The sequence below is a fragment of the Phallusia mammillata genome, chromosome 7, assembly GCF_965637545.1.
Source record: "Phallusia mammillata chromosome 7, kaPhaMamm4.hap1.1, whole genome shotgun sequence".
Lineage (NCBI taxonomy): Eukaryota > Metazoa > Chordata > Ascidiacea > Phlebobranchia > Ascidiidae > Phallusia > Phallusia mammillata.
In genome coordinates, this window is record NC_137258.1 from 464578 (window position 1) to 488044 (window position 23467).

Sequence of the window (23467 nt, forward strand, 5' to 3'; positions counted from 1 at the left end):
ATCTTAAGACTTAAGTCTTGTATGTTTGCCAAGAGCAAGTTTTATTTATTGGTTTGCAAACGCATGATTTACGACACACGAGGGCGCGCTTGTTGCTGCTGTTGTTGTTGTGCCCCGGGACGGAACCTGGGAGGTGGGGTGCGGTCCTTGCGGGCCAAACGGGATCTGTTTTTCACCAACCTGTGAAAAAAAATAAGTTTATTATTGAGGTTTTTTTGTTTGGTTGTTTAAAACTCTCTTCCAGCAATAAAGTGTACACAATGTATCTTTTAAAATCAAAGCCAAATTTTAGACAAACTAAGTGATGCTTTTGACTAAATATATAATTTTAAGTCAAAAGCATTTGATTTTTTTAATGTTGCTTCATTGGCATTAACATAATTTCATTAGAGCAGCGACTCCTAATGTGATCATTTAACGATAAATGTTCCAAGACTCAAAAGTTCCAAACAAAAGGGCTTCAAAAATACAGGTTTGTTTTTTAAATATTTTTTTGATAAATATGAGGGACAGCCCAGTAAGTCAAAATAAATTTGTGGGCTGTATCAGGTAAGTATGATATATTTGTGGCACCTATAACGTATATATACATTGAATGCTCAAGACTTAATGTCAGGGGAACCATAACTGTTCCGAATTGTAATAATTGGGATAAATGAAATTAACACTAATTCTATCTCCAACCTGTTTTTACAGTTGATAAAAGAGACAACTATACATATTCAGTATAAAAGTGCTTTTGTACAAGGCAGTATATATTTTGAAAACACCATATCCCACCTTAAATGAATAGCAGCAGAGACGCTGTAATACACTTTGTAGTACATTTTTGGCAAAGCATAGGAATCATAAACGCTTGCCTCAGACAAATCCCGCATACCAGCAGCATCAACAATGTTTCTGCAAAAACACACATGTTTACAGTGTTAAACATTCACATTCCTCTGTAGCCTTTAATGGAAATAGTAATAATTTTATCATACATATCTTACATAGCATTGACAAATTCAAAAACCAACAAATCTTAGCTTCTCAACAATAATTACACTCTCTGTCCCAAACTTGCAACCTAGCACTAAGTCACTAACATTTGTTCAATCTTTTTTGTCTTTTTAAATCTTGCCAATAGTTTCCAAGAATTGATTGTTTATTTGACACAGTACATCTTCCACTAAACTGTTTGTAGTCCAGAGTCATTATATTATCGGTAATGTTTCTCTGTAATGCATTTGCATATGAATGAACTGGTACTGACTGTCTGTGCTTCTTTACCAGTTAACTAGTTACCTGGAAATCTGCAAGTCTGCAGAGTATGGCAGCTGCACTCTTTTTTTTATGAAAAAAAATGTTTGTATGCCAATGTTTTTGGGTTGCACGATAAAATTTCAACACTAAGGAAATTAATTGTTCTGCCTTTCCCATTATCGCTTGCTTTATGCCTGCTAAAATTGGTCTTTCATGATGACTTAAGGGTCATGCAAGGGGACATGTTAGTGCTGCATGCCCGAGATCTTGTCATGGGCTAACATGTTCTGCAGACTGGGAAATCTGGTTCCTATGACAGCTACACATTTTATCAACAGAAGCAAAACACTAAAATGATTTCAGAAACCAAATTTTTTTCCATGCACTAAAACTTCAAGATACTTCCATGTAAAAAAACATAATCATGCTTAACATTGTTTATTCAAGAAACCTAGGAAATAACATCTACAAGTTACCTAATGTTTGCACAGTTTCTGTAGCTACAAAATAATGTCCTTACATCTCACTATAAACAAGCACAACTGAAAATTCGAACTGCCTTCAATCAATCAACAATTTTTATGAAAAGTAAACATAATCTCATTTTTTCTGCCCACTTTTAAAAATTATACCAAAACGCAATTAAACTTAAGCAAACGTAGTTGCTGTATCACATTTTTTCACTGCCTCTATCGTTAAACAATGCTTCTTTAAACATGGTAACAAAAACTAAATTAAGCATGCAGAAATAACAGTTTATTTTGAACACTTTAAACCAACCTGATAATATATTTCTTGATGGCCTTGTCCTTGGGAACTCTGGCACCAGATGACTCGCATCTTACATATTTTACGTGACCCCGGCCTTTCTTATTCCGCCCGTTATTGCGACGTTTGCAAGTCATCTTCCTGAAAATCAGTGGCAAGTTGAGTCACAATCAGAAACGATATTACTGACGCAAACGGCACTAATTTATCAAACAAACGTGCATAAGTTGCTCTAAAGGTCTTTCATAAACCTAGCCTACAGTTTTAAGCACAATTTACAGCTTAATGTTGAACGATTTGCGCTGATATTTACGTACCCTCACACTTGGGATATCAGAACGAAAAGAGGAATATCTGGCACCAATTCTTCTGAGCACTCATGCGATTTTGGGTTGGAGATTACAAATGAAAGAAAATGTTTTCTAAAACTTTCACAACATTTAGGACATTCATTGTCAGTTATTAAAATTATGCATGCAGTTTTTAGTCAAAAAAGTATTCGTAATTAAAAACGCAGTTGTAAATACAACAGTAACAGAGTCAACATTAAAAATTATATAAATTAAATAACAAAGTCAACATTCTAATTGCTCGATAAATCATGGATATAGATATCCATAAATTAGATAATAAAGTCAATATAAAAATAGAATTGCTTTTTATAATTGCATTTCTAGTTTCTACAACTTTATTGAATCCTCAAACTTGCCTTCCGTAATAAAACAGGGAAAGCACCAACAAGCCGGACGCGTGCATTGAAGAAGTCTGGCAAAATATAATTTACAAAAACGCGATAACGACGTTTTTGCGAAAGATTTCTTTTACTCGGTTACGACCGATCATTTCAAAAGCAGAATGTTTTGTAACGATCATTAGTGATGGCGGAATTGGTACTTTCTTCGTCTCCAGTGTGGTATCAGACCAGAGGCTGTGACTCAAATCCTGATGGATTTTTCGCATTCGCTTCACGAAACCTTGTTTATGTGTTTGATCTGCGCAAATTGGAACCGAAACATTATGGTAAGACATAATGGATGAATTACCAAATTTTGTTTAGTTTTGACATGTTACTTTTTTGTATGTTTGTAGTTGTGAAATATATATTTTAATCACTTTGCAGGTATTCTATGTGGTCACGAAGACCGAGTAACATCTTGTTCATTTTCCCAAACACCTTCTGATGATGGATTTGTGTTTCTCACCTCTGCTGGTGATGACGGTGCAATCAAACTTTGGAATGTTAACACCAAAACTGTGGTGAAGGAACACAAATATCACGGATCGAACAAACCTGTAGCTGTACATTGGTCTCCAGGCATGTGCAAGTTCTAAATGATTTTCATCAAACATTGTTCTATTCCTCTTCAGCTCTGTTCTTGAAACTGTTTTTTTAAGGACTCCTCTAAAATACGCAATCTACGCAAACTATCCAATCGATACGCAATCTACTTATAAAACATATATATGCAACTTTTAAAAATGTTGATGGTTAGGGCTTTTTGGGTCTGGGTGAGGGTTTATAATAAAAATAACACTATAATTTAGTTTTAGATGCCCAGTTTAGGCTTAATATTCACATGTGTGTTGAGAGTGGTACTAAACACTGTATGGTACCGCATGTTAACACTTGTAAGAAAATTAGACCCAAAAGGTATCTGAGATTCAACTACAAAGTTATTTGTACACAAATCCTCACCCAGACCCTAATAGCCCTAACCATCAATATCATCATTAGTTTTATCAGTAGATTGCGTAGATTGCGTATTTATGAGTAGCCCGTTTCATAATACAATCGTTTAAACACGTAAAATGTCAGACATGCATTTTGTTTCATTTTTTTACAGTCAATACTTTGTGGGTTTGTTAACTGCTAGACATCACATACTGTAACTAACTTTTTTGTCACATGTTTTATTTTTCTTGTTTTTGTCTTCAGCAAACAAACATCTAATTGTTTCTGGGGATGAGAAAGGTTTTCTCGTCGTCTGGAACATTGAGAAAGATTCCACAAGTAAATTTCTTCCTGAAGGCAGCAGCCAGACTCAACTAGCATGTGTTACATGTTCTCCTAACCATTGGAACTTGGTTGCAGTGGCTTACAAATCCGGTGCAGCATCTGTGTTTGATATAACCAGCCGAGGAAGTGTGAGTCATAAAATTAACTTTATTTTGCCCTTCTTATTTGTGTTTAACTTTCTTGTGTGGCACGTGATGAGATTTATGCATCCAATATACTTTTCTAAAATTAAGCAGGAGCAAAAGATCCATAGTTAATGGTTGAATCTGAGAATTTTATCATAAGTAACCAGTGGCGGCTCGTGCCTAAAAATTGTGGGGGTGCTGCTCCAAGTTTTAGCCTTTGTTGAACAAATATAAGTTAGCAATATATAGAAAAGTTACATTTCTAGTTTTCTAGCCATTGTTTTGTGTAGAAAAACAAGTAATACAAATCTTAATTAGCAACTCCATTGTGACGTAATTTTTGTTACGCAGTAATGTACACGAGTGCAAACAGCAGACGATATCATTTGTGTATTTTGTTTACTTGCACAGCGACGGGCCAAACTCAATAACATGCAGTAATAATGTGGAACAAAAACACACGTGACACGGACTCAAAACGAAGCGGTTGTAAATACGGTAAAACACGACAAGAATATAGAAAAAAAAGTATTTCAGTTAGACAACATTTAAAAAATGGTCCTGTTTCATTTAAGTAACTTATGGTCACAGTCAGCGTTTAACATATTCTATGACACTTCACAGGTTGTTGTCACACACAAAAAAAACTAGCCATACAGCTGTTTATTGGTATCATAACTGACAAATTTAACAACCACTTTACATTTGTGTCAGAACTTGTTTATTTTAACATCTTTTCTATGAATTTTTGTGTACAGACTATTATTTGTCTTTCAGATTCTTAACTGCTATACTTGCTGCTTTATTTGCTGGCAAATAGCTTGTAATTTTTTTTAAAGGGAAAACTCCTTCAAGCTTTAAAATTTACAACACTCCCACTTAAATTTAAACCATATTATTAAACCTTGTGCTTCCTTTTTACAACCAAAATGAATCATAAAGTTATAGTTTGGGCAAAATAATTGATAGCTTCTTCCTTGATTCCAAATGACAACTGAGAAACTGTTTTTCTATTTAGTGCTATCACTGCAAGTCTTTTGAAAATAATGGTGTTCCTAAAAAAGGTTTGCATCCTTTTCAGAGGTAAAAAGAACTGTTTTGCCTTTGCAGGACTCATGAAAACAGCAAACAGGATTTTTCATCCTAGTAATTTCACTTGTTAAAACATCATCTAGATTATTTTTAAAGTAATCATGAACATCAGATCTACAGAAACATTTTCATTTCAGTAACTAGCTTTTCTTTGTCAACAATAGGATGTGCTTGGTGGTCACTCCTATCTTGTCTGTAGAATGTTCATTCTTAAGAAACACTTCCTGTGAAGCAATTTAGCAGCTACTGTTTAGACAAACAGCACATGTCCATTAGTTAATACACATGATTGCACTTGGTTGCAAATACTGTCCACATGGTGTATTAAGAAAACAAAACTTCAAATTGTCTTCACTCAGGTATTTCAAAAATCCTGTTGCTTCCGCAATTGTTTGTTCTGCATTTGATATTGCCTGAATTTCAGTGAGGCATTTAACTTCACAGTCACAAATTTATTTTTTCTTTGATAGCATTAAGAACTAAAACTGAGTATTTCTTGTTGTTGCTTATTCCTGCATGACATTGGAGTAACAGATGTTTTATACCATATTTTCTTAAAAGTTTTTAATTCAGTTATTTATAATAAATGTTAATCGTGACTTTTCAAGGTGTTAGATGACCTTTTTTTCTTTTTCAAGGTGTTAGATACACTTATTTAATTCAATGATAACTGCAACAACTGAAACCCACTTACAGTCATCTTAAAAGTTACCACTAACCTTCAAACAAATGAATTATAACATTGCAAAATAATTATCTAACTGTTCTCACTACCGAACTTAAGAACACGGGTTTGGCTTCAGAGTTCACTGACGCGAAGCAGACAACACAACTAGCGCTACGTCACAGGAGGGGCTGCGGCAGCCACAGCCCCCTGTCGCCTATTTCGCCCGGCATGTAGCTTTTCCAAGTGCGCATGCGCACAACTGCAAAACGTCATGAAACGTCACGAAACTGGAGCTGCAGCTCCACCATAGAAAACATATTAATTCAATAAAAAAAATTTAAAAAGGAAAAAAATGCCGATCAAGGTGGATTTTTTTCTAATTAATCATTAATAAATTAATAATTATTAATAAAAATTAATAATTTTCTAATAATTAGTGATTATATATTGCTAAAAAATAATAAAAAAAGAATATAATGGAATATCTAGGGGGTGCTGCAGCTCCGCAGCCCCCTCGCACGAGCCGCCCCTGTAAGTAACCTTTTTATGCAATTCCATTTGACTGAATACATTGATTTGAATATTCCTAAGTGTAAACCAAATTATTTACTTGATTGATTATATAGTTGTTGTATTTTTAACATTATTTGTATTTCACAGGTGTTACGCAAACTCAGGGGACATAATAACGAAATTCACTCAATAATATGGTCCCCACATTGCAATGAAGACATTTTCTTTCCTGAAAATGGAAATTCTACTGAAGACACCACTGCCCATCATACTGAAAAGTATTCTTGCAAAAAAATAGTCATAGCAGGATCGTGTCTCTAAATGTTTTATTTTGTTTGACCTAAAATATTGTCTTTGAAGGTCACCACTGGAGGGCATCATTGCAACAGGCAGCAAGGACAGAACAATCAGACTTTGGACTTTGTCTAAAGGAAAATGTGTAAAATTACTTAAACTTCCATCAAGGCCTTCAAAGGGTAAAAACAGATATAATTCTATTATTCGTCATAAAAATTTTTACCTAAAAAATAACAGCAATTCCTTTTTTGTTTCTGGACTTTTATTTATGTTGCTGTTACCAACACAGAGTTACTCATGTTAGATAGTTTTGTCCAATGACTGTAAAGTAAAAAAAATCTCAACCGGCTACAATATTTCACACCATCATTGTTTATTCAATTTTAGGCAAAAGAGTGAATGATGAGACAACACGACTTTATGTGACGCTTCTCTGGTCAGAAAACTCAATATCTCAGTTCTTTTCAGCATCATTTAATGGTGATGTTATTTCATGGGATGTTTCAAAACACGACAAGGAAATGTATCAAGTAAACATCTTGTTCTTGCAAAGTTTTCATTTGTGGTAATATCAAAGTACAACACTGATCCCACATTTTTGTGCTATAAACTCATCAGCGTTTGTTTAAAGTCATTTGTTATATTTTGTTGTTTTTAATTATGAGTAAATCATAAAGTTTTCCGGTTTTTGCTGGGCCTTACACATGACCCATTTTTGTAATATCGTTGTGCTGGAAAATTTTGAAAACCAACTTATTTACTTGCTATTAAGTTCATGCCATGTAGAATGTCTAACAAATCAACATTTTCTACAGGTGTTATCAAGTGACAATCCTGATTCCGGCCACCAGAGAGTTGTATTCAACATGTGTGAAGGTGCAATGGGTTCACAACACTTAGTCACAACATCGATGGACAGAACAGTCAAGTTTTGGTCGCTTGATTCTCTAAACTCCCCTCCTGTTTGGTCCTTACCTACTCTAGGAGGATTTGTGTATGTTATTTCAGGTTAGTTTAAAACCAGGCTGATCAACTTATGTGGGAGCTTCACGACTTTTTGTAAATTTGGATCGGTGGCATGCACATTAGTCGTACAATACATAACATTGTGTTTGGGGGGCTACATTCTCCCCATTACATAATCAGGTGTAATAGGGGTAGGGTAAAAAGATTAAGAAGACATGTTATTGCTCTTTTTTGTGTGTTTTGATGCCTTTGTCGCTTTTTAAAATCTTGGTGTTTCATAACATGCCATAACCCTGAGAAGGCTACTCGAATGGGTGTCGAAATGTTTGTTGTTTATGATAAAACTTCTGGAAGAGCATTAGCTATTTGAACATATGCCTGGCAGCAACAGCTTATTTATTGAAAAGTCATGTTCACAGCTTGTTAGGCTAACATAACTAAGTACTGCTTTGGTATTTCAGTCTTTATATTTCCCATTCTTTGATCGCTTGCATTGTCTCCAGTTTCTTTCATATTTTTAAGCCTCACCGGTGGACCCCAGTTTAATTGCACTCGGGGTCGGTGATGGAGTGATTCGAGTTTGGAAGACGAAAAACCCCAGAAATCAATTTGACGTCATGGTTTTGTGGCAAGGAGTCAAAGAAAAGGTAGCAGTTATCATAAAACTAACTAAATGTGCATTAAAAATATTTTACAATGTTATGTTGACTGAACAAGTGCTGGACTCAAACGTGGATACTTAGTGCCGTGTGTTTTAAAATGTGTCAAGTAAAAAGTGCCAACCGTTGTGAATGTTGCATTTATGTGTTGCAGTATGTAAACAATTTTAAGACATTGCTAAACTTATTTGTGGCTACTTGGTACCGAGCATCACTGTCTTTGATGCTCCTTGCTCAGCCGAACAGTTGCACAAACTGACCCGAGCATTAAATTTGCATGTTTAAGCCTTGCAAACATACAAAACTCCAATATCCATGAAATTAAATCACTGTTTTAATAAATGTGTCAGATGTAGGGATAACACATATTTCTGGGGTCTAACACACCGCTGGTGACATCAGGGACTTTGGAAAGCTATAAAACTAGTGTGGAATTAAGAATGTTTGTCATGACATAATGCATTGAATGTGCTCGGCCGAGCACTGAGCATTCACGTCAGTTTCTCTGTGCTCGACCAAACAGAACATTTACAGTTTTGGCACATCCTTAAATGGATGGTTCTGGCTAGCCTACCCAGTTTAAATATAGGCTTGACCATATATGGTGTGTTCAGGTGATGTCTCTAAGCTGGCATCCAATGAAGGAAGGTCTTCTTGGATTTGGAACAGAAGATGGAAAGGTAGAAAATTATTTAAATTGCCAGGCCATAAACATCCAAGAGAAATTCAACCATTCTCTTGTAAAACTTAACCCAGGTTGGCTTGTACGATGTTTTGACCCAACGTCCTCCTGTCATATCTGAGTCCTACCACATGAGGGCAGTATATGGGATGTCATGGGGACCGAAGTGTTACAGCAAAGACCGACCCGAAACGCAATCTGCCGATGAGTTTTGTTTGTTTACTTGTGGTGGAGAGGGCACAATTCTCATGCACCAACCTTTGGTATGTTTTCCATATTGTTGTGAAATTCAGTGTTTTATAATTGATTTTGTTTTCCATATTGTTGTGAAATTCAGTGTTTTATAATTGATTTTGTTTTATAAATGCTTGGATCAAGTTTATACATTGTACAAAGCATTTAAAACTAAAGATTGTGGTTGTATTCTAGCAAACATGACATAGTAAAAACTTATTTATGGCCTTTATGCAATAATTAGTATATATGTTACAAACAAATTATGTATGGAATGTTGGAAACACTTTAGTCATAAAGAATAAGTATTTGCTGTTGGTCTGTACCTGTGGCAAAAACTAGCCTATATATTCATAGCATTTCAGCTCATGTTGATTTGTAGTTTTACCTTCAGTAAATATTATGTGTTTATGACAAAGTTTTATTTTAGGATCTTTCTGCTGATGCGCTGAATGTCAACAGACTTATTAATGAAACCAACAGCGGTTTCAACTTTACTCAGCCGAAGCACAGCGACATCCAGTGGAAAGATGATATGAGTGTGGTAGCTGTCGGAAATGATAATGGGTTTGTTATTTTCTGTCATTCAAGACTGTATGTTTTCTATTTTTTGCAAAATCTTGCCAAATTTGGCAAAATAATAAACAAATCTATTCTTAATGTACTGAATCAAGTGTTTTCCGGTAATGGATGCCCTCTATTTAAAAAAGGAAAAAAACACAAAAACAGATACTATTGAAAACTGTGCTTGGTTGAAATTAAATAATGTTTATGAATTAAACATGTTGCAAGAATAATGTATTTGAATGGGACCTATAAAACTAATTTTTGTACTTGAATTATTGTCAACATTTTTGCCAGAACTTTTGACATCTTTACATCTCCACACATGGAAATCATAACAACTGTAAAAGTTCACAGCAAGATCATAAACTGTTTGTCATGGTCGCCTTGCACAAATATCGGAGGTAAGCATAATTTTGCTTGATAAACTAAATTAGAAAAAATGCCTACTTTTCTGAATGCTTTGGCACTTACTTGCACTTATATTATTGGAGAATGCATTAATTACTTTCTACTTTCCTTTTCACTCATGTGTTTACAGTTTAGATTCAAAACTGGCTTTACCTAAAGAAACCGCCCTTATGCAATATTTATGAAACGTAGGGCAATTGTGTTGATGAATGTGGAATTGTTTGGGATGTGAAAATTTGAAAACATTTGTTCAAAGCACCAAAGGATAGTTTTTTCATCATTAAACGGCATTTTTTTATAGTAGGAACTTTTAGAGGACTATTTTGTGTCTGGCGGACTGGATAACGCCCATGAGCTACACGTAGCTGAGCCCTGGTTTAAAGTCATCTTTTTACAACACTTAAAAACTTTGTGAGAACAATACTATGGTGCATTTACAAAAACTGAGCAAAACATTTCTTTTTCTGTTGCCTGTAGTGCCTTTTCTGATTTGATCAATTGAATAGATTTCAAAACAATACCAAAAACTTTGCCAGAACAATACTTGCATTTACAAAAACTGAGCAAAAAATATTTTTTTCTCTTTTATCTTAACAGCTGTATTCAATATGTTTCATAACTATCCTTTTTCTTCAGACAAATCACTGCTTGCATCAGGTTCCAATTCATCCACAATTTGTGTCAGCGATCTCACTTCGGTGATTGAAGATTGGAAACAACAACAACATGAAGGTCAATGGTGACATGATTTTGTGTTGTGAAATTTTTAGTTTAAATATTCACAGGAAAAATATTTCACATAGTCAAGTATTTTGTACAGCCTCTTTGTTTTCTATTTACCTGATATTAAAAAAAAAAGATTTCCAAATACTGAACTGTTTACATTAAGATAGTGAGTCATTTTTTCACTTATTTGAGTATTAGAGCATTTGCAAAATATTTTGGTTTAATTTTAAACAATTTATTGAATATAAACTGAATCTTGTTCCAAATGCAGATGTTCCTGTTATTACTGAGGCATTTCGGAGTCTTTCTGGCCACTTGGGAAGAATAACGAGCATTTCATGGAACAAAAGAAATTCCAACCAGCTTGTTTCAGCTTCGTATGATGGAACTGTTCAGGTGGAAAAATTATTCCCGATCAAAAATTTAATGTTTTCAGAAATTGTGGTACAGGTCCATTTGAAGGATCCCAGTTTGAATGTCATCTTAGTTTATTATATTTCAGGGTTTAAATAGATTTTGGCTTTCTAATATCGGGGTATAGTGAGTTTCATCTAATGAAATCTGTGTGTTTTTCATGTTGGTTTAAAATAAATATTTTATAGGTATAAAATAAAGTGATTTAGTATGCATTTTTCTCTAATGAACATTGCATTATTAACAAGAGCATGTCACAATTCAGTTCTTTCGCAAACAACTTGCTGCATCAAGTAAAATGACTCTTGAACATTTGTGGATGATTTGTTTCCATTTAACCTTTATTGGACTTGTTTTGCTCAAAGGTTTGGGATTTAATGACTGAGCGACCTCTATCCAACTATCGAGGTCATGAAGGTCGCATTCTTTGTGTGCATTGGAGCTCTGTTGCAGATGATGGTGAAAGTAGTGGCCTGATTTATTCTGGGGCCGATGATTATTCCGTACATGTTTGGAATCATGCAAAACAAGAGCATACAGCTCCACCTACTGGTAGGTATCATAGTTTTTATGTTTGCATAAGCTTTGTCGGTTAAAAATAGTTAAAAAGTTAATTCAGTTGAATAAAATTCTGTAGTATGCTTTTGACTGAATATACAGTTTTTTCCATATTCTGCCTGGGTTCGTTACCTTTCTTTGCTTTTTCATTTGATACTGAATCTTAAGTAACTTTTTTGTGGCCACCAGAACTCCAGCATGTTGGATTCACTCAGAAACAAAGTGGTCAGTGGAAAAGAAAGAACAAAAAGAAAAAGATTCAACCTAACAAACCTAATATTACATCTCCACTTCAAACTCCCAACACACAAGTCAATGGTAAAGGAGTTTCAAATTTTCCTTAAAGTGTGCAGATGTTTGTTTATTGTTTTCAGCTTCTTTTTGTGCCAAAAGATGATTTTCTACAGTTTAATGTTAGTTGTATTTGCTATTATGGTTATCATTAAAATAGTTGTTGCAAATTAAAACCGAAAATCAAAGTTTGGCTTATTATTGTTTCCTGCTTTTCAGAATCGTCCGAAAAGGGTTTTGAAAAAAATCTGTAAATTGGCAAATGATGCATAGATAGATAGACCTATATTTTTAAAATGTCACTACATCTTTTCACTCCAGTTAAGCTATCTGTTAACACACGGTCAACCAAAACAAGTAAATGAAGTGTGTAACTGTGGCACATATCATAACTTTGTGATTATTAGTATAACTGGTCCACCATTAACATAATAACTCATTTACAGGATCCCAACAAACAAATGGAGAAAGTGTCGACTGTGAACTTGATTTTCTGCTTGAGAAGAAAAAAGCAGAATTGTTGGCAGAAATGGATTTGGACAAAAGTCAAAAGTAGGAAATATATTATTCAACACTTGTAACTACTTAATGCAGTGGTTCCCAACCTTTTTTGTCCTGTGCACCCTTTTAGTCGATATTCAAATCTATTCTCCCCCTACAAATTAAGTTTGCTAAAGTATTGTTTACATTAATATTTTAATCTAATTCTTAGAACAAAAATTAAACTCTCGATTATAAGCGCTATAGCCTCTAATATTCCACTTTCAGCTCATATATGGCAAATGCAGCAATAACAAATAGCACAGACAACCAGCAAGATATTAATATTGTGACACAAATTCCCCCTACAAATTACAAAATTGATTGGGAACCACTGACTTGTATTTTTGGTTTATAGTGGATGTAACTACCAGACTGAAATTTTGGTGGCATTGCGACAGCACACTCAATTCAAAACACTTTCAACCTAGGATAGATGATGTGAATCACCCCCTTGACCCCGATGCCCCGCCTTTCACCCCTAACAACGAGGGGGAAGGGGAAATCCCCGCACCGTCGCCCCAAATTCGCGCGGCACTCGACGAACTTTCGAAGTCACGTGAGATCGCCGCCAGTCACGTGACCAACGACGTCGCGGGAGATTCGGGTCACGTGACGAGAAGGCGGCGAGTGAAGAATTTGTTTCCAATCACGGTTGCCATGGTGAGAGTTCGAATAACAGCCACAGGACAGTGGGGAAAATTTTTTAGAACAATGTTGTTGAGACTTAAATAGTGCATCTTTATTAAGGCGGGCGAAATTAAAAAGCTTAAAGCATTTTTTGTTTCAATCCTATGAAATGTTCGCAATCCATATACGAGTTCGGCGTATGCTTAATATTCAACACGAATCAATATATATATTACGACCTGAGGTGCTCGCTGTCTTGGCTGGGCTTAAGATGAGTTAAAACTTTCCTTCCTTTAAAAAAGATTTAACCCACAAACTTCACAGGATAACCGCAGCAAAGAGCATCAGCAGCTGGATTGTGTCGACATAATAAGGTTGCAGACAAACCAAGTTTCAGCATCAATTGTGGATGAACGGACAAACTTAGGAATGTATGGGAGCAGATCGGCCGCTTATAGGTGAGAGGGTTTACCACAGGGTGGTCTGCTTTTTAGCTTTAGAGGTTGAATGCTAATAAAGCTAACTGTAAGAGATGGATAAAACAAATTTGCCTAAAATCACTTACTATGGGTAATATGATGTGAAAAAAACTGACTATGTTAAAATAGTGCAAGACATGTTTCCCATATTGTAGTTAGGCTTCAAAGACTGTTATGCTTTTGTTTGTTTAATACCTTGTACCACATGCGAACAGTTTAGACTTTAGATTAATGTAAGAGTAATAAAGCATATCGTCTTCCTTCATGCAGTACCAGACATGTTTCCTGTATTAAGACTTTCAAAACTGTTATATTTTGGTATCAGGGGCGGATTTTAAAAAAAATTAAGGGGGGTGTCCAAAAATTTTTTGGGAAATTCCCTGATGCGATACTGACGTTGTATGATACGATTTGGGTGTTCCCCTTTCTAAAAAACGTCATAACTTCGACGTCACTCACTCACTCACCCAAAAAAAGTGCGGTCGCAAGGTATCACTTTTGTAACTACGCTGTGCATAATGCATAACAGAGATTTGGGGTTGGAAAAAACTGTTTTACTAACATGCACGCACAAAGCTTGTGATGTTGCACTGTTTATAAATTCATAAACATAACCAATAGTTACCGCCCTGATCATTTGCGTCTCTTTAATTAAGAAGTTTAAACGACATTGCTTTAACTCTAACACAACACAAAATGTTTACCAAAATATATTCTCGGCGAGCCGCAAAATGGGGAACTTTTTTCTACTAAAACCTAAATTTGCTGTTTAATCGTCTCCACGTTTTGAGACCTGAGTATTATTACCCCATGCACCTTTGAAATCGCTCTGTTCTGATGCGTGCTAAAAAATCAACGCGTTTATACCACAATACGCCTTACGCCAAAGCTAAATACTTAATTTAACGTCAAATGACAAGTAGTTAATTGTTTCGTTGCTAATTTCGTTTTCTAGTTCAAAACGACGCTTTAAGCAGCAGAGTGCTTTGTCCATAATTGCAAGCAGGTTCAAACCAGAAAGTACAAGACCCCAACCCAACTTGTAACTTTAGCATGCCGCAAAGGCGAGTGGCATTTCTTATTACCTGTTATCCATTAGACAAAAAAAAAAGAAAAACAACATTTGATTTTAGCGAAATTGTTAAAATTTCCAATTATGGCTCTTGGCTCTACTATCTAGCTTACTCAGCAAAACTGCTAATGCAAGATAAACGTGACTGTTAAAATACATTAGTTGCTTAAAGAAAACCTTTGAAGGGCTGAACGCCTTTTTGAAACGATGGCTCACCTTTTAAGTTGCGCACCGTTACGAATGCAATAAAATTGGTTATTATGCAAGGCATAAATAATGCCAAGCATTAACAAGTTACCAATTACATGTACCATGGTTCGATTTACACCGATCGAATATTTGTGACAAACAATTACGTGTTTGGTAGGTCATAAACATTTTAACATTGAACGTTTTAAACGGTTTAGTTGGATTTAACATTGTTTAAATGCGAAAACAGCTTAATACATTACAGTTAGTGCAGTCAGCACTTTTTACTTCAGCGTCCTTGGCGGATAATTACTTTTCTATTGTCAGCGCAATAAACTCTTCATTTTAAACCTTGTCACGTCACAATAAACTTGTTACGTCACACCCAATACAAAACGATAAAGACGCACGGCTTTGAGATAACGACTTCCTGTAATCATGCAGCGGTAAACGGAACGTTTGGCCTATTTAATTTACGCACAACTTTTTTAAAATAGGGGTTCGGCAAACTTCACCAATTTTCTGAGGGGGGTGTCAAAACACCAAACACCCCCGTCTAGATCCGCCCATGTTTGGTATATTTGTTTTAATACCTTGAACAACATGTGACTATATGTATTAACAGCTAAGAACCTTAGATTAATGTAAAAGTAATTAAGCATTTCGTTTTTCTTCTTGTGTACAAATCCCCATACTTGTGTAAAGATGTAGCAAAGAAATAAATTCCAACGTTAAACGCAACTTTGCCCGCATCAAGTGTTTGTTGCTGATCTGTATATTTCCCATACACAGAATGTTCCACCAGGAGGAGAAAAAACTCCTTGAATCCGAGAATTTTGATGGATCTTATACCCTCAAGTCGTGGAGAGGTGACATCGTCGGTATGTTGCTGTGTGGTTCAGCTGTTTGTTGACAGATAATTTATCTGTGTGGGTTTCATACTGGGTGGCTGGTTACGCCCAAAAGTTAACACATTCTGTAAAGTAAGAAGAACATAATTTCATAACTGGGATCACCCCTAAAGCGTCTATGCAGATCAGCGATCACGGCAAATCACAGTACACCAGGCCCATTGAAGGCGTTAACCACGTACGTAACCAGCTAGCTGGGGTACGAAGGCGTAACCGGCTGACATGTGCAGCATACGTAAGCAGACAACAGTGCCTGTGATTCGACTTTAGACGGGTTCACCACTGAGCCTGTGTAGCTAAGTTGGTAGAGCGCGAGGCCCGGAAAGACTCTTGTCGTTGGTTCGAATCCCACCACAGGATAGATTAGCCTACGCCTTGCCATACAGAAATCTTGGTAACCGGCTAATGTGGTATAACGCCTTTATTGGCCCTGGCGTACTATGATTCTGCAAATCATTGTTAAAGTATGTATCAGGGGCGGAGTCGTTACAGTTTGGACAAAGTAAGTAAATTAACACGATTTTAAACTGGTTCCCGAAACGTGGAGTCATTTTTTTAATCATGATTGACAGCAAGAGTGTTGTATAGGCGCAGTTGAAGAGGCGATCGAGCGGAACGACTTGACTGACCAGCTGGTGGCGCTCGCACCCCTGGCAGGTTATGACGTATGGCTGCATGCGGCCGGTGCCTTTGCCGACCAACTGATACGAGACGGAATGTTCCTACACGCCTCCCAATACCTCGTCGCTTGCAACAAGGTAGTGTGACGTATGAGGGCATGGTTTAATGGTACAGAGTATTGTGGTTACGGCGCTCGACATATATGAGATATAGATTAGTCACCGTGTTTTTCTGTTCCGCAAACAAAATGTTCATGTTTTTATAGCTATAATTATGGGTCCCCTTCCCTGAAGGGGACGCATATTGTTTTTGTCCATATTTTTTTTTCTTTTTTTTCTAACGCAGATTTGTTCCCACGTTTTGGTCAAGAAAGAATGGTGCAAACTTTTTCAAATTTACACACATTACAGATATTGGTCTAAAGATGGTCCATGTAAATTTTGACCCCGTTTGATCCATTGGTTCACCCACAGCCCCCCAAAACGTGAAATTTTTAAAACGGCTATACTGGCTAAAGTACTTTATTTAGGAGTTATATGCTTTGTTGTTTGATGCAAGGTATTTCAAAGAATGTTGTACCTTAAAAAAAGGTTTACCCATTTCACCACTTAAACCCCAAAATATTCGTTTCTGTCTAACGCTGGTTTATTAAATGCGTTTGGTCAAAAAAGAGTGCTTTAAATTTATTCAAATTTGCACAGATGTTAGTTATTGTTCCGAATTTGATCCTCCTGAAGTTTGACCCTAAACGACCCAGCGATTCACCCACAGGCCCCCAAAACAAAAAAGATAAAAAACGGCTGTACTGACCCAAGTAAATAATCTGAGGGTTTCATGCTTTGTTGGTTGGTGCAATGTAAGCTATTCTAAAGAATTTTGTAACTTTTTATTGGATCCACCCATTTTTACCCCTTGAACCCCAAAATAATAAGTTTTAGGCCAGAAATACAAGCCCTAATGTGCTGAAATGTTAAACAATTGTTTACAGTAGGTTATTCGTTTCGTATTTAAAAATTTGCCTTAATCGGCCAAATAGTTACTTTTACAGCTCATAATATGTGTACACTGTCAGTCAAATAGAAGTCTCACACTCTCAACTCTCAAGGGAGTTATTCAATTGTTTACAATTAAGGCGGGTGAATGCAGCGGGAGTGCTCAGCTTGACGTCTGGACGGACGTTTTACGATACAGTCGTGTTGGTGATTAGAAATCAGCTGTTTTTGCGCAGCTATGCTATGTCGTTTTATTAAGTTATCAAGCACATTTTCAGTTGTGGAAAATTGTGTTTAAAAACTGACCTTAAACGACAATATCAAGGTCAAAGCATGAGATTCAATTGAAAGTATTTATCCTGTTCTTGTTTACTGTTGTTTGTAATTATATGACAATAATGATGCAAAAAGAATAAGGCTAAAGTTGGTTAAGTTTTTTCTTAAGAATGTAAAAATAACCAGGATGTTTGTTTACCATAAATCCGCACAAGCGCGCGTGTGGGGACCCATTCGTTTTTGCTTGCAAAAACAATCATATGTGTAGATCAAATAATGTGTATAGTAAATAGGTAAATAGATTTGATCGCATGTGCACATGTGTAGGGACCCATTAGATTATGCTTGCAGAAACAATTAAGTGCCAGGAAAAAGATAGGGACCCAATGAAATGTAGGTGTCAAATATATATCCATTATAAATATAGTAAATGGAATATGTTATACATCATTAAATATGATGTAGTATATATAAACTGGCAATATATAGGAAAACCACTATTCTAGTTGCAACCGACTTTGTTTGAAATTTCGCATTCGATTTTTAGCTGACTTTTCTAGTATTTCCATTGTTATATTAAACCTCAGTTTCTTGCTGTCTACGTAGATCAAAGAAGCGGTCTTGTTGCTACGCGACAACAAACATTATCGTGAAGCGGTCGGATTGGCTCGTGCACGGTTGCTAGGCGACGATCCGCTGCTTACTGAAACTGTACGAATCTGGGCTCAAAAACTGAAAATTGGTAAAACCACAATTTATAAGTTTTGTTGCCGGTTTGGTTTTGTGTCATAGTAATGAGTTCATTGTTAAGCAACTTTTGGTATAGAATCTGCAATACTGATATGATTGTATTAACTTTATTTTACTGAGGAAAAGCATAATCAGTTTTTTTGTATTTTACAAGGTGGTAGCCACGAGATGGCGGCAAAGTGCTTTGCTTCGATCGGTGATTATATCCGATCAGCGGAGTGTATCGCTCATCGGGCAAGTATGAAATCTGTGATGGGAAAAGACGAGCTTCAGTCATTATTTGCCGCTACCGCCATGTTGAAATCTGCTGACAAAATCATCGAATCTCGGGATTACGGCAGAAGAGCGCTGTCTAGTGTTTGTTTACGAACCGGAATGTGGACACAAGGCGACGCTGCCGCGCAAGTGTTTGGGAACGAATTGTTAATGTACAGGTGAGAGTATGGCAACTATATAGGCTGGTAGCGAAGTTTAGAGAAATACATTCTTAATGTCTTACTGATATTTTTTGTCAATCACATGTTGTTCGTTGCAATTGCTATGTTCGTCATAGAGCCGCTATTCGTCTTCACGAAGCAATTATTCTACATCTTTCAAATAAAACTTCGGACGACATTTTATCCGTCAACAACTTGTTCAGCCACCCAACGCCGATTTCGAACGTCAATACAGGTACAGTGTTGTTTGAGAAACAGCAATTACTTGACTGCTAATATATCTTAAATCGGTGACGGCTGCGGACTTGTGGTTTGCAACAGCTTATTAACACAACACGTGGGAACGCTCATTCTTAGAATTGATCAGTTCAGCTTAAAGTTGAAGTTGTATTTGAACTTTTAACAGTAACACAAGTCAATGGTGCCTCTAAATCATGGGTCGGCAACCTTTTTTGCACTGCGGACCGTTTTTGAAAGTGAAATTTTATCGCGGACCGGTCTTCAACAAACTATAAATATTTAGCAATAAAAACGCTTAAATTAGTTTATCATCCTCGCGATACACGGACATATTTTTTTATAGCATTTAATCTGAAATATTATACGGCCCGGGAACGAACTCCTCGCGGACCGGTACCGGGTAGCGGACAGGTGGTTGCCGACCAAATCTAAATGACACTTGTGATGTTGTTGTTTTTCTCTAACTATTTTAATGATTTCGCCCTAACGAGCGTTTCCACGCTATAAAAGAACAGTATCCGGCAATGACTTGGCACCATATACACCGTGATCAAAGGGAACCAAAGTAAAGATACAATTAAATCACAACGTAACGCCATTAACTTGAATCAAGCAAACTGTATGTAGTATAGGGTTGGCAAGTCGGTCAATTGATCAGTCAAATACGGTCAATTGACCAGTCAATTGACAGCACTTTATTTAACCGGTCAAATACTATTTTTAATTTTAAAAATCAAATGTAGTAAATTTTCTTGGACTGGCGTTTTGGTTGTTGAAAAGGGTAATTTATTTCTAATAACCCTCAGATAGAACATCTTAGGGCATACTCTTGTATCAATAAGTGCTTTTTAAGCTGATGCAGATGTGTTTCGTTCATTTGAAATAAACCCCAAAACAATTAAGAGATAATTTTCATTTGAAATTAAAATCTGATTTACGTATGGCAAACTTTGCAAGGTTTACAATGCAATTAAAAAACATGGATCACTTCTAGCACCGTTCTATCTTAATAAAAATCGGGTGTGACAGGTCCATGAGGGGAAGTTAGTTCATTATTATTTACTTGGGCATTTTGCAAATGTTGCACATTTTTACTGACAGATAAAAAATCTAAGTAATATAAAGCATATGTGTAAACTTGTAGGTCTACAGTCCTTTTTCTACAGTCCTTTTTTTCTATAGTTGATCCAAAAATTGTTTGTAGCTATATATTTAGCTTATAATTGACCAGAATAGATTTTTGTGGATAAGTTACTGTTCAGTACTTATTGGGATAAAGTACGTACATATCAAGCTTTTGTATATTCCTTTTTTGTCATGAATGGACAACAGCTTAACAGCATAAATTACGACTTTAAGCAGGATAAGCGAGTTTTGCAGTTAAATCTCAGTCAAAATTAGACTTTAATCTGATGTATCTAGAATATTATGAGAATCCAGTTCACAAATGTGATTACTGAATGAAAATTACAGACACACAGGTGGGGACATTGATGAAATGAAGCATGCAATGCAGTTGGAAAAGTCTGTAATATAATATAAACTGAACATTTCCTATTTCACAAACAAATTTACATGAGTTGAAACCTTCATTTCCATTACTTATGGTCTAGAAAAAGATTAAACTTCCAACTTTTAACTAAAATTGCAATTTAATAATGGGAATAGTATTTGACCAATATTTGACCGATTTGACAAGTATTTGACCGGTCAATTGACCAGATTATATTTGACCGGTCAAATGCCCAACCCTAATGTAGTATATTAATAATTACCTGCCACCAAACTCTTAAACTGGCTGCTCGGGCCAGTTTGTGCAACTGCTCGGCCGAGCACCGAGCGTTAAAAACAGCGATGCTCGGTACCGAGTACTCGGGTTCTGGCTCGGCTCGGCTCGGCTCATCCCTAGTATAATCACGAGTTACCAAATACTCAGTAAATGGACATATTTTATACAAACGGTGGCTGACTTGAGATCTTTCCACGTTTACTGATTGTTGGATCAAGCAACACCGAAAAGGACAGCTCTACAAAAGAATACTGCAGCATAATTTAATTTCACTGAAAAAAGTGCTGACATTTACAACACTTTCCACCGCTGCTCGATATTATCGTCACAGATCCCACGCATCACCCGTTCAACAATCTCCATCTGATGACGACTGACGTATGCGCGTCAGATTTACGTCATGCGTTTGTTGAAATGAAAGATTTTGCCGAATCTAACTTCCATGTGATGTCATCAGCTTCAAGACAATTCACAGAGAAACAGATGATCTACCAAGTAAGTTGAGGAATGTGTTTGTAGCAGTAGTGAACCTAACCCGCCTCAAAAATTTCGGGCCGAATCAGGCCAAATTTAAATTCCCCTTTCTGAGTGATGTTTTCAACTAAATCTTGTGTTGTTGATATAAGGGAACTGGTTTATGACACTCCAAAATCACTTTCACAAAGCGTGAACTTCGTTCAACTTCTAATATTTTGCAGACAATGTGATTTGTATTTTTTTTAGATTCTACACTTATTTTATTCATGTTGTTTCAAATGATCTACATTAAAATTTTTGGCATTAATTTCATGCAATCCAAAAGTTCGGTTTCAAAAACAAGTTCGAACCGTTTAACTCTTGTTTTTCGCGGGATTTATTTTGTTTTTTCATGTATTTTCCAAAAAACAACAGTTAAGTTGTTGTTGTTCGAAATCACATTTATCATTATGACGTCTCAAGAACAGGTGTGATTTTTTGGGGGGCGGGGGCATCATCGGCCCCTTATGACGCGGTTGGGTAAAATGATTGCAGGGGTTGGAACTCGGGTTTGACAAACTTTCTCTAATCCCGTTAAACCGTATACACGCAGCTTAAACATACGGAAGCCCATAATTACCTTGTTTCTACGCCTGTTGTTGCACGGTTGATGTTTTCGGAACATTTACAACCTGTGTTTCAAATTTGACTTTTCGTTCACATGTGTTTGTCCGGTTTTGCACACTTGAGTTAAAATATTTTCGCCAAACACAAACCTATTATTACCGTGTTTTTATCTTGAAATTTAAAGTCATTGTGTGCTGACATCTATAAAGTTTTCGATTACATAGCAAAAGAAACTTTTACCTTTTGGTTTTTTTTAGACATTTATTTGTTGATAATTATCACATCTATGCGAAATTAAAATCCATAAACCGAATCTTTCGTTCCAGATAACCCTACATCTTACTTCCGCATTTCTCGCCCTTCGTGTGAAATGTGAAATGACGTCACAAACTGATGACGTAGGGATTGACGTCACAAATTACGATCAACAGATTCAGCTTGCCAGGGACATTTGCGTGGAAAGCGACCTTTCGCCGGAGATAGTTTCTGTCTTGCAATCTATATTCAAAGTTCCTGCCTCAAACTTCGTCAATTCAAAATCGTCACAATCCGGCGATAATGACGTCACGAGCAACGTGTGTGACGTCATAACGGTTTGTGAAAGTGAATCGCGATGACGGCGTGGTTGTCATGGCGACCAACGGAGCAGGCGAATGTCGTTGCTTTGGGTTAAATACAAAATGCTGGCTTGTAAGAAACATTGTACTAACTGTCTTGGTTCCTGGTCAGTATCTGATGTTGCAAGCATGATCAACATCACAACTTCCATTGTGATTTGAACTATTTGAGAAAAATAAACGTATTCATAATGGGATCAGTCCTGAAGCGTCGATGCAGACCAGCGGTCACGGCATACTTATCCATAAACTCCTGTCGTGGGTTCGAATCCCACCACAGGCTACGTTTTTCTTGTCTGTGCCTTGCCATATGGGAATGCTTGGGAGACTGGCTGATTCGGTACAAAGCCTTTAATAGGCCTGGCCTACTATAGTTTGAGAAAAATCTTTTTATTTCCATTGCAGAAGAACTTCAAAATTTTGAGTTTACTAAATAAGTTTACTGTCTGATTTACTTCTATGCTGTGGGTGGGTTTGGCTTCTATGCTCGGTTGTGGCGCATTCCTACCTGCGCTGTTTGAAGGTAGAGGGCAAAACTTTTGTACAGCATTTATTTGGAACACAGTGAAATAAAGCGAACAAAATCAGCTCAACGGAATGCAAACCAGCGGC

At 36.4% G+C, this 23467-nt stretch overlaps 2 protein-coding genes across 2 annotated transcripts; one reads left to right on the top strand and one right to left on the bottom strand.

Annotated features, from left to right (window-relative positions):
• Positions 1-17: 17 nt before the first annotated feature.
• On the bottom strand, positions 18-2412 carry LOC145238868 (small ribosomal subunit protein eS26-like). Its single transcript, XM_080102142.1, has 4 exons — positions 2331-2412; positions 2026-2154; positions 781-900; positions 18-180 (listed from the first exon to the last, which is right to left on the bottom strand). The coding sequence occupies exons 2-4, from the start codon at positions 2148-2150 to the stop codon at positions 69-71; spliced, it is 357 nt and encodes a 118-aa protein (XP_079958268.1). The 5' UTR covers positions 2151-2154; positions 2331-2412; the 3' UTR covers positions 18-68.
• A 304-nt stretch (positions 2413-2716) lies between these two features.
• On the top strand, positions 2717-23443 carry LOC145237544 (gem-associated protein 5-like). The gene is made up of 26 exons (XM_080100448.1): positions 2717-3033; positions 3134-3328; positions 3950-4158; positions 6575-6705; positions 6788-6903; positions 7112-7254; positions 7540-7732; positions 8213-8337; positions 8964-9029; positions 9106-9294; positions 9696-9832; positions 10127-10233; positions 10877-10972; positions 11238-11362; positions 11746-11932; positions 12128-12256; positions 12676-12781; positions 13201-13432; positions 13724-13857; positions 15932-16020; positions 16639-16808; positions 18546-18681; positions 18844-19123; positions 19243-19361; positions 21487-21650; positions 22565-23443. The coding sequence occupies exons 1-26, from the start codon at positions 2892-2894 to the stop codon at positions 22853-22855; spliced, it is 4011 nt and encodes a 1336-aa protein (XP_079956574.1). The 5' UTR covers positions 2717-2891; the 3' UTR covers positions 22856-23443.
• Positions 23444-23467: the final 24 nt, after the last annotated feature.

Excerpts from the sequence above, each read along its gene's own strand:
- LOC145237544 (XM_080100448.1), top strand. The coding sequence starts at position 2,892 with ATGGCGGAATTGGTACTTTCTTCGTCTCCAGTGTGGTATCAGACCAGA. Across the intron at positions 3,034-3,133 it reads ATTGGAACCGAAACATTATG|GTATTCTATGTGGTCACGAA; the intron begins GTAAGACATAAT and ends ATCACTTTGCAG. Across the intron at positions 9,295-9,695 it reads TTCTCATGCACCAACCTTTG|GATCTTTCTGCTGATGCGCT; the intron begins GTATGTTTTCCA and ends GTTTTATTTTAG.
- LOC145238868 (XM_080102142.1), bottom strand. The coding sequence starts at position 2,150 with ATGACTTGCAAACGTCGCAATAACGGGCGGAATAAGAAAGGCCGGGGT. Across the intron at positions 901-2,025 it reads ATCAAGAAATATATTATCAG|AAACATTGTTGATGCTGCTG; the intron begins GTTGGTTTAAAG and ends GTGTTTTTGCAG. Across the intron at positions 181-780 it reads TCTGCTGCTATTCATTTAAG|GTTGGTGAAAAACAGATCCC; the intron begins GTGGGATATGGT and ends TTTTTTTCACAG.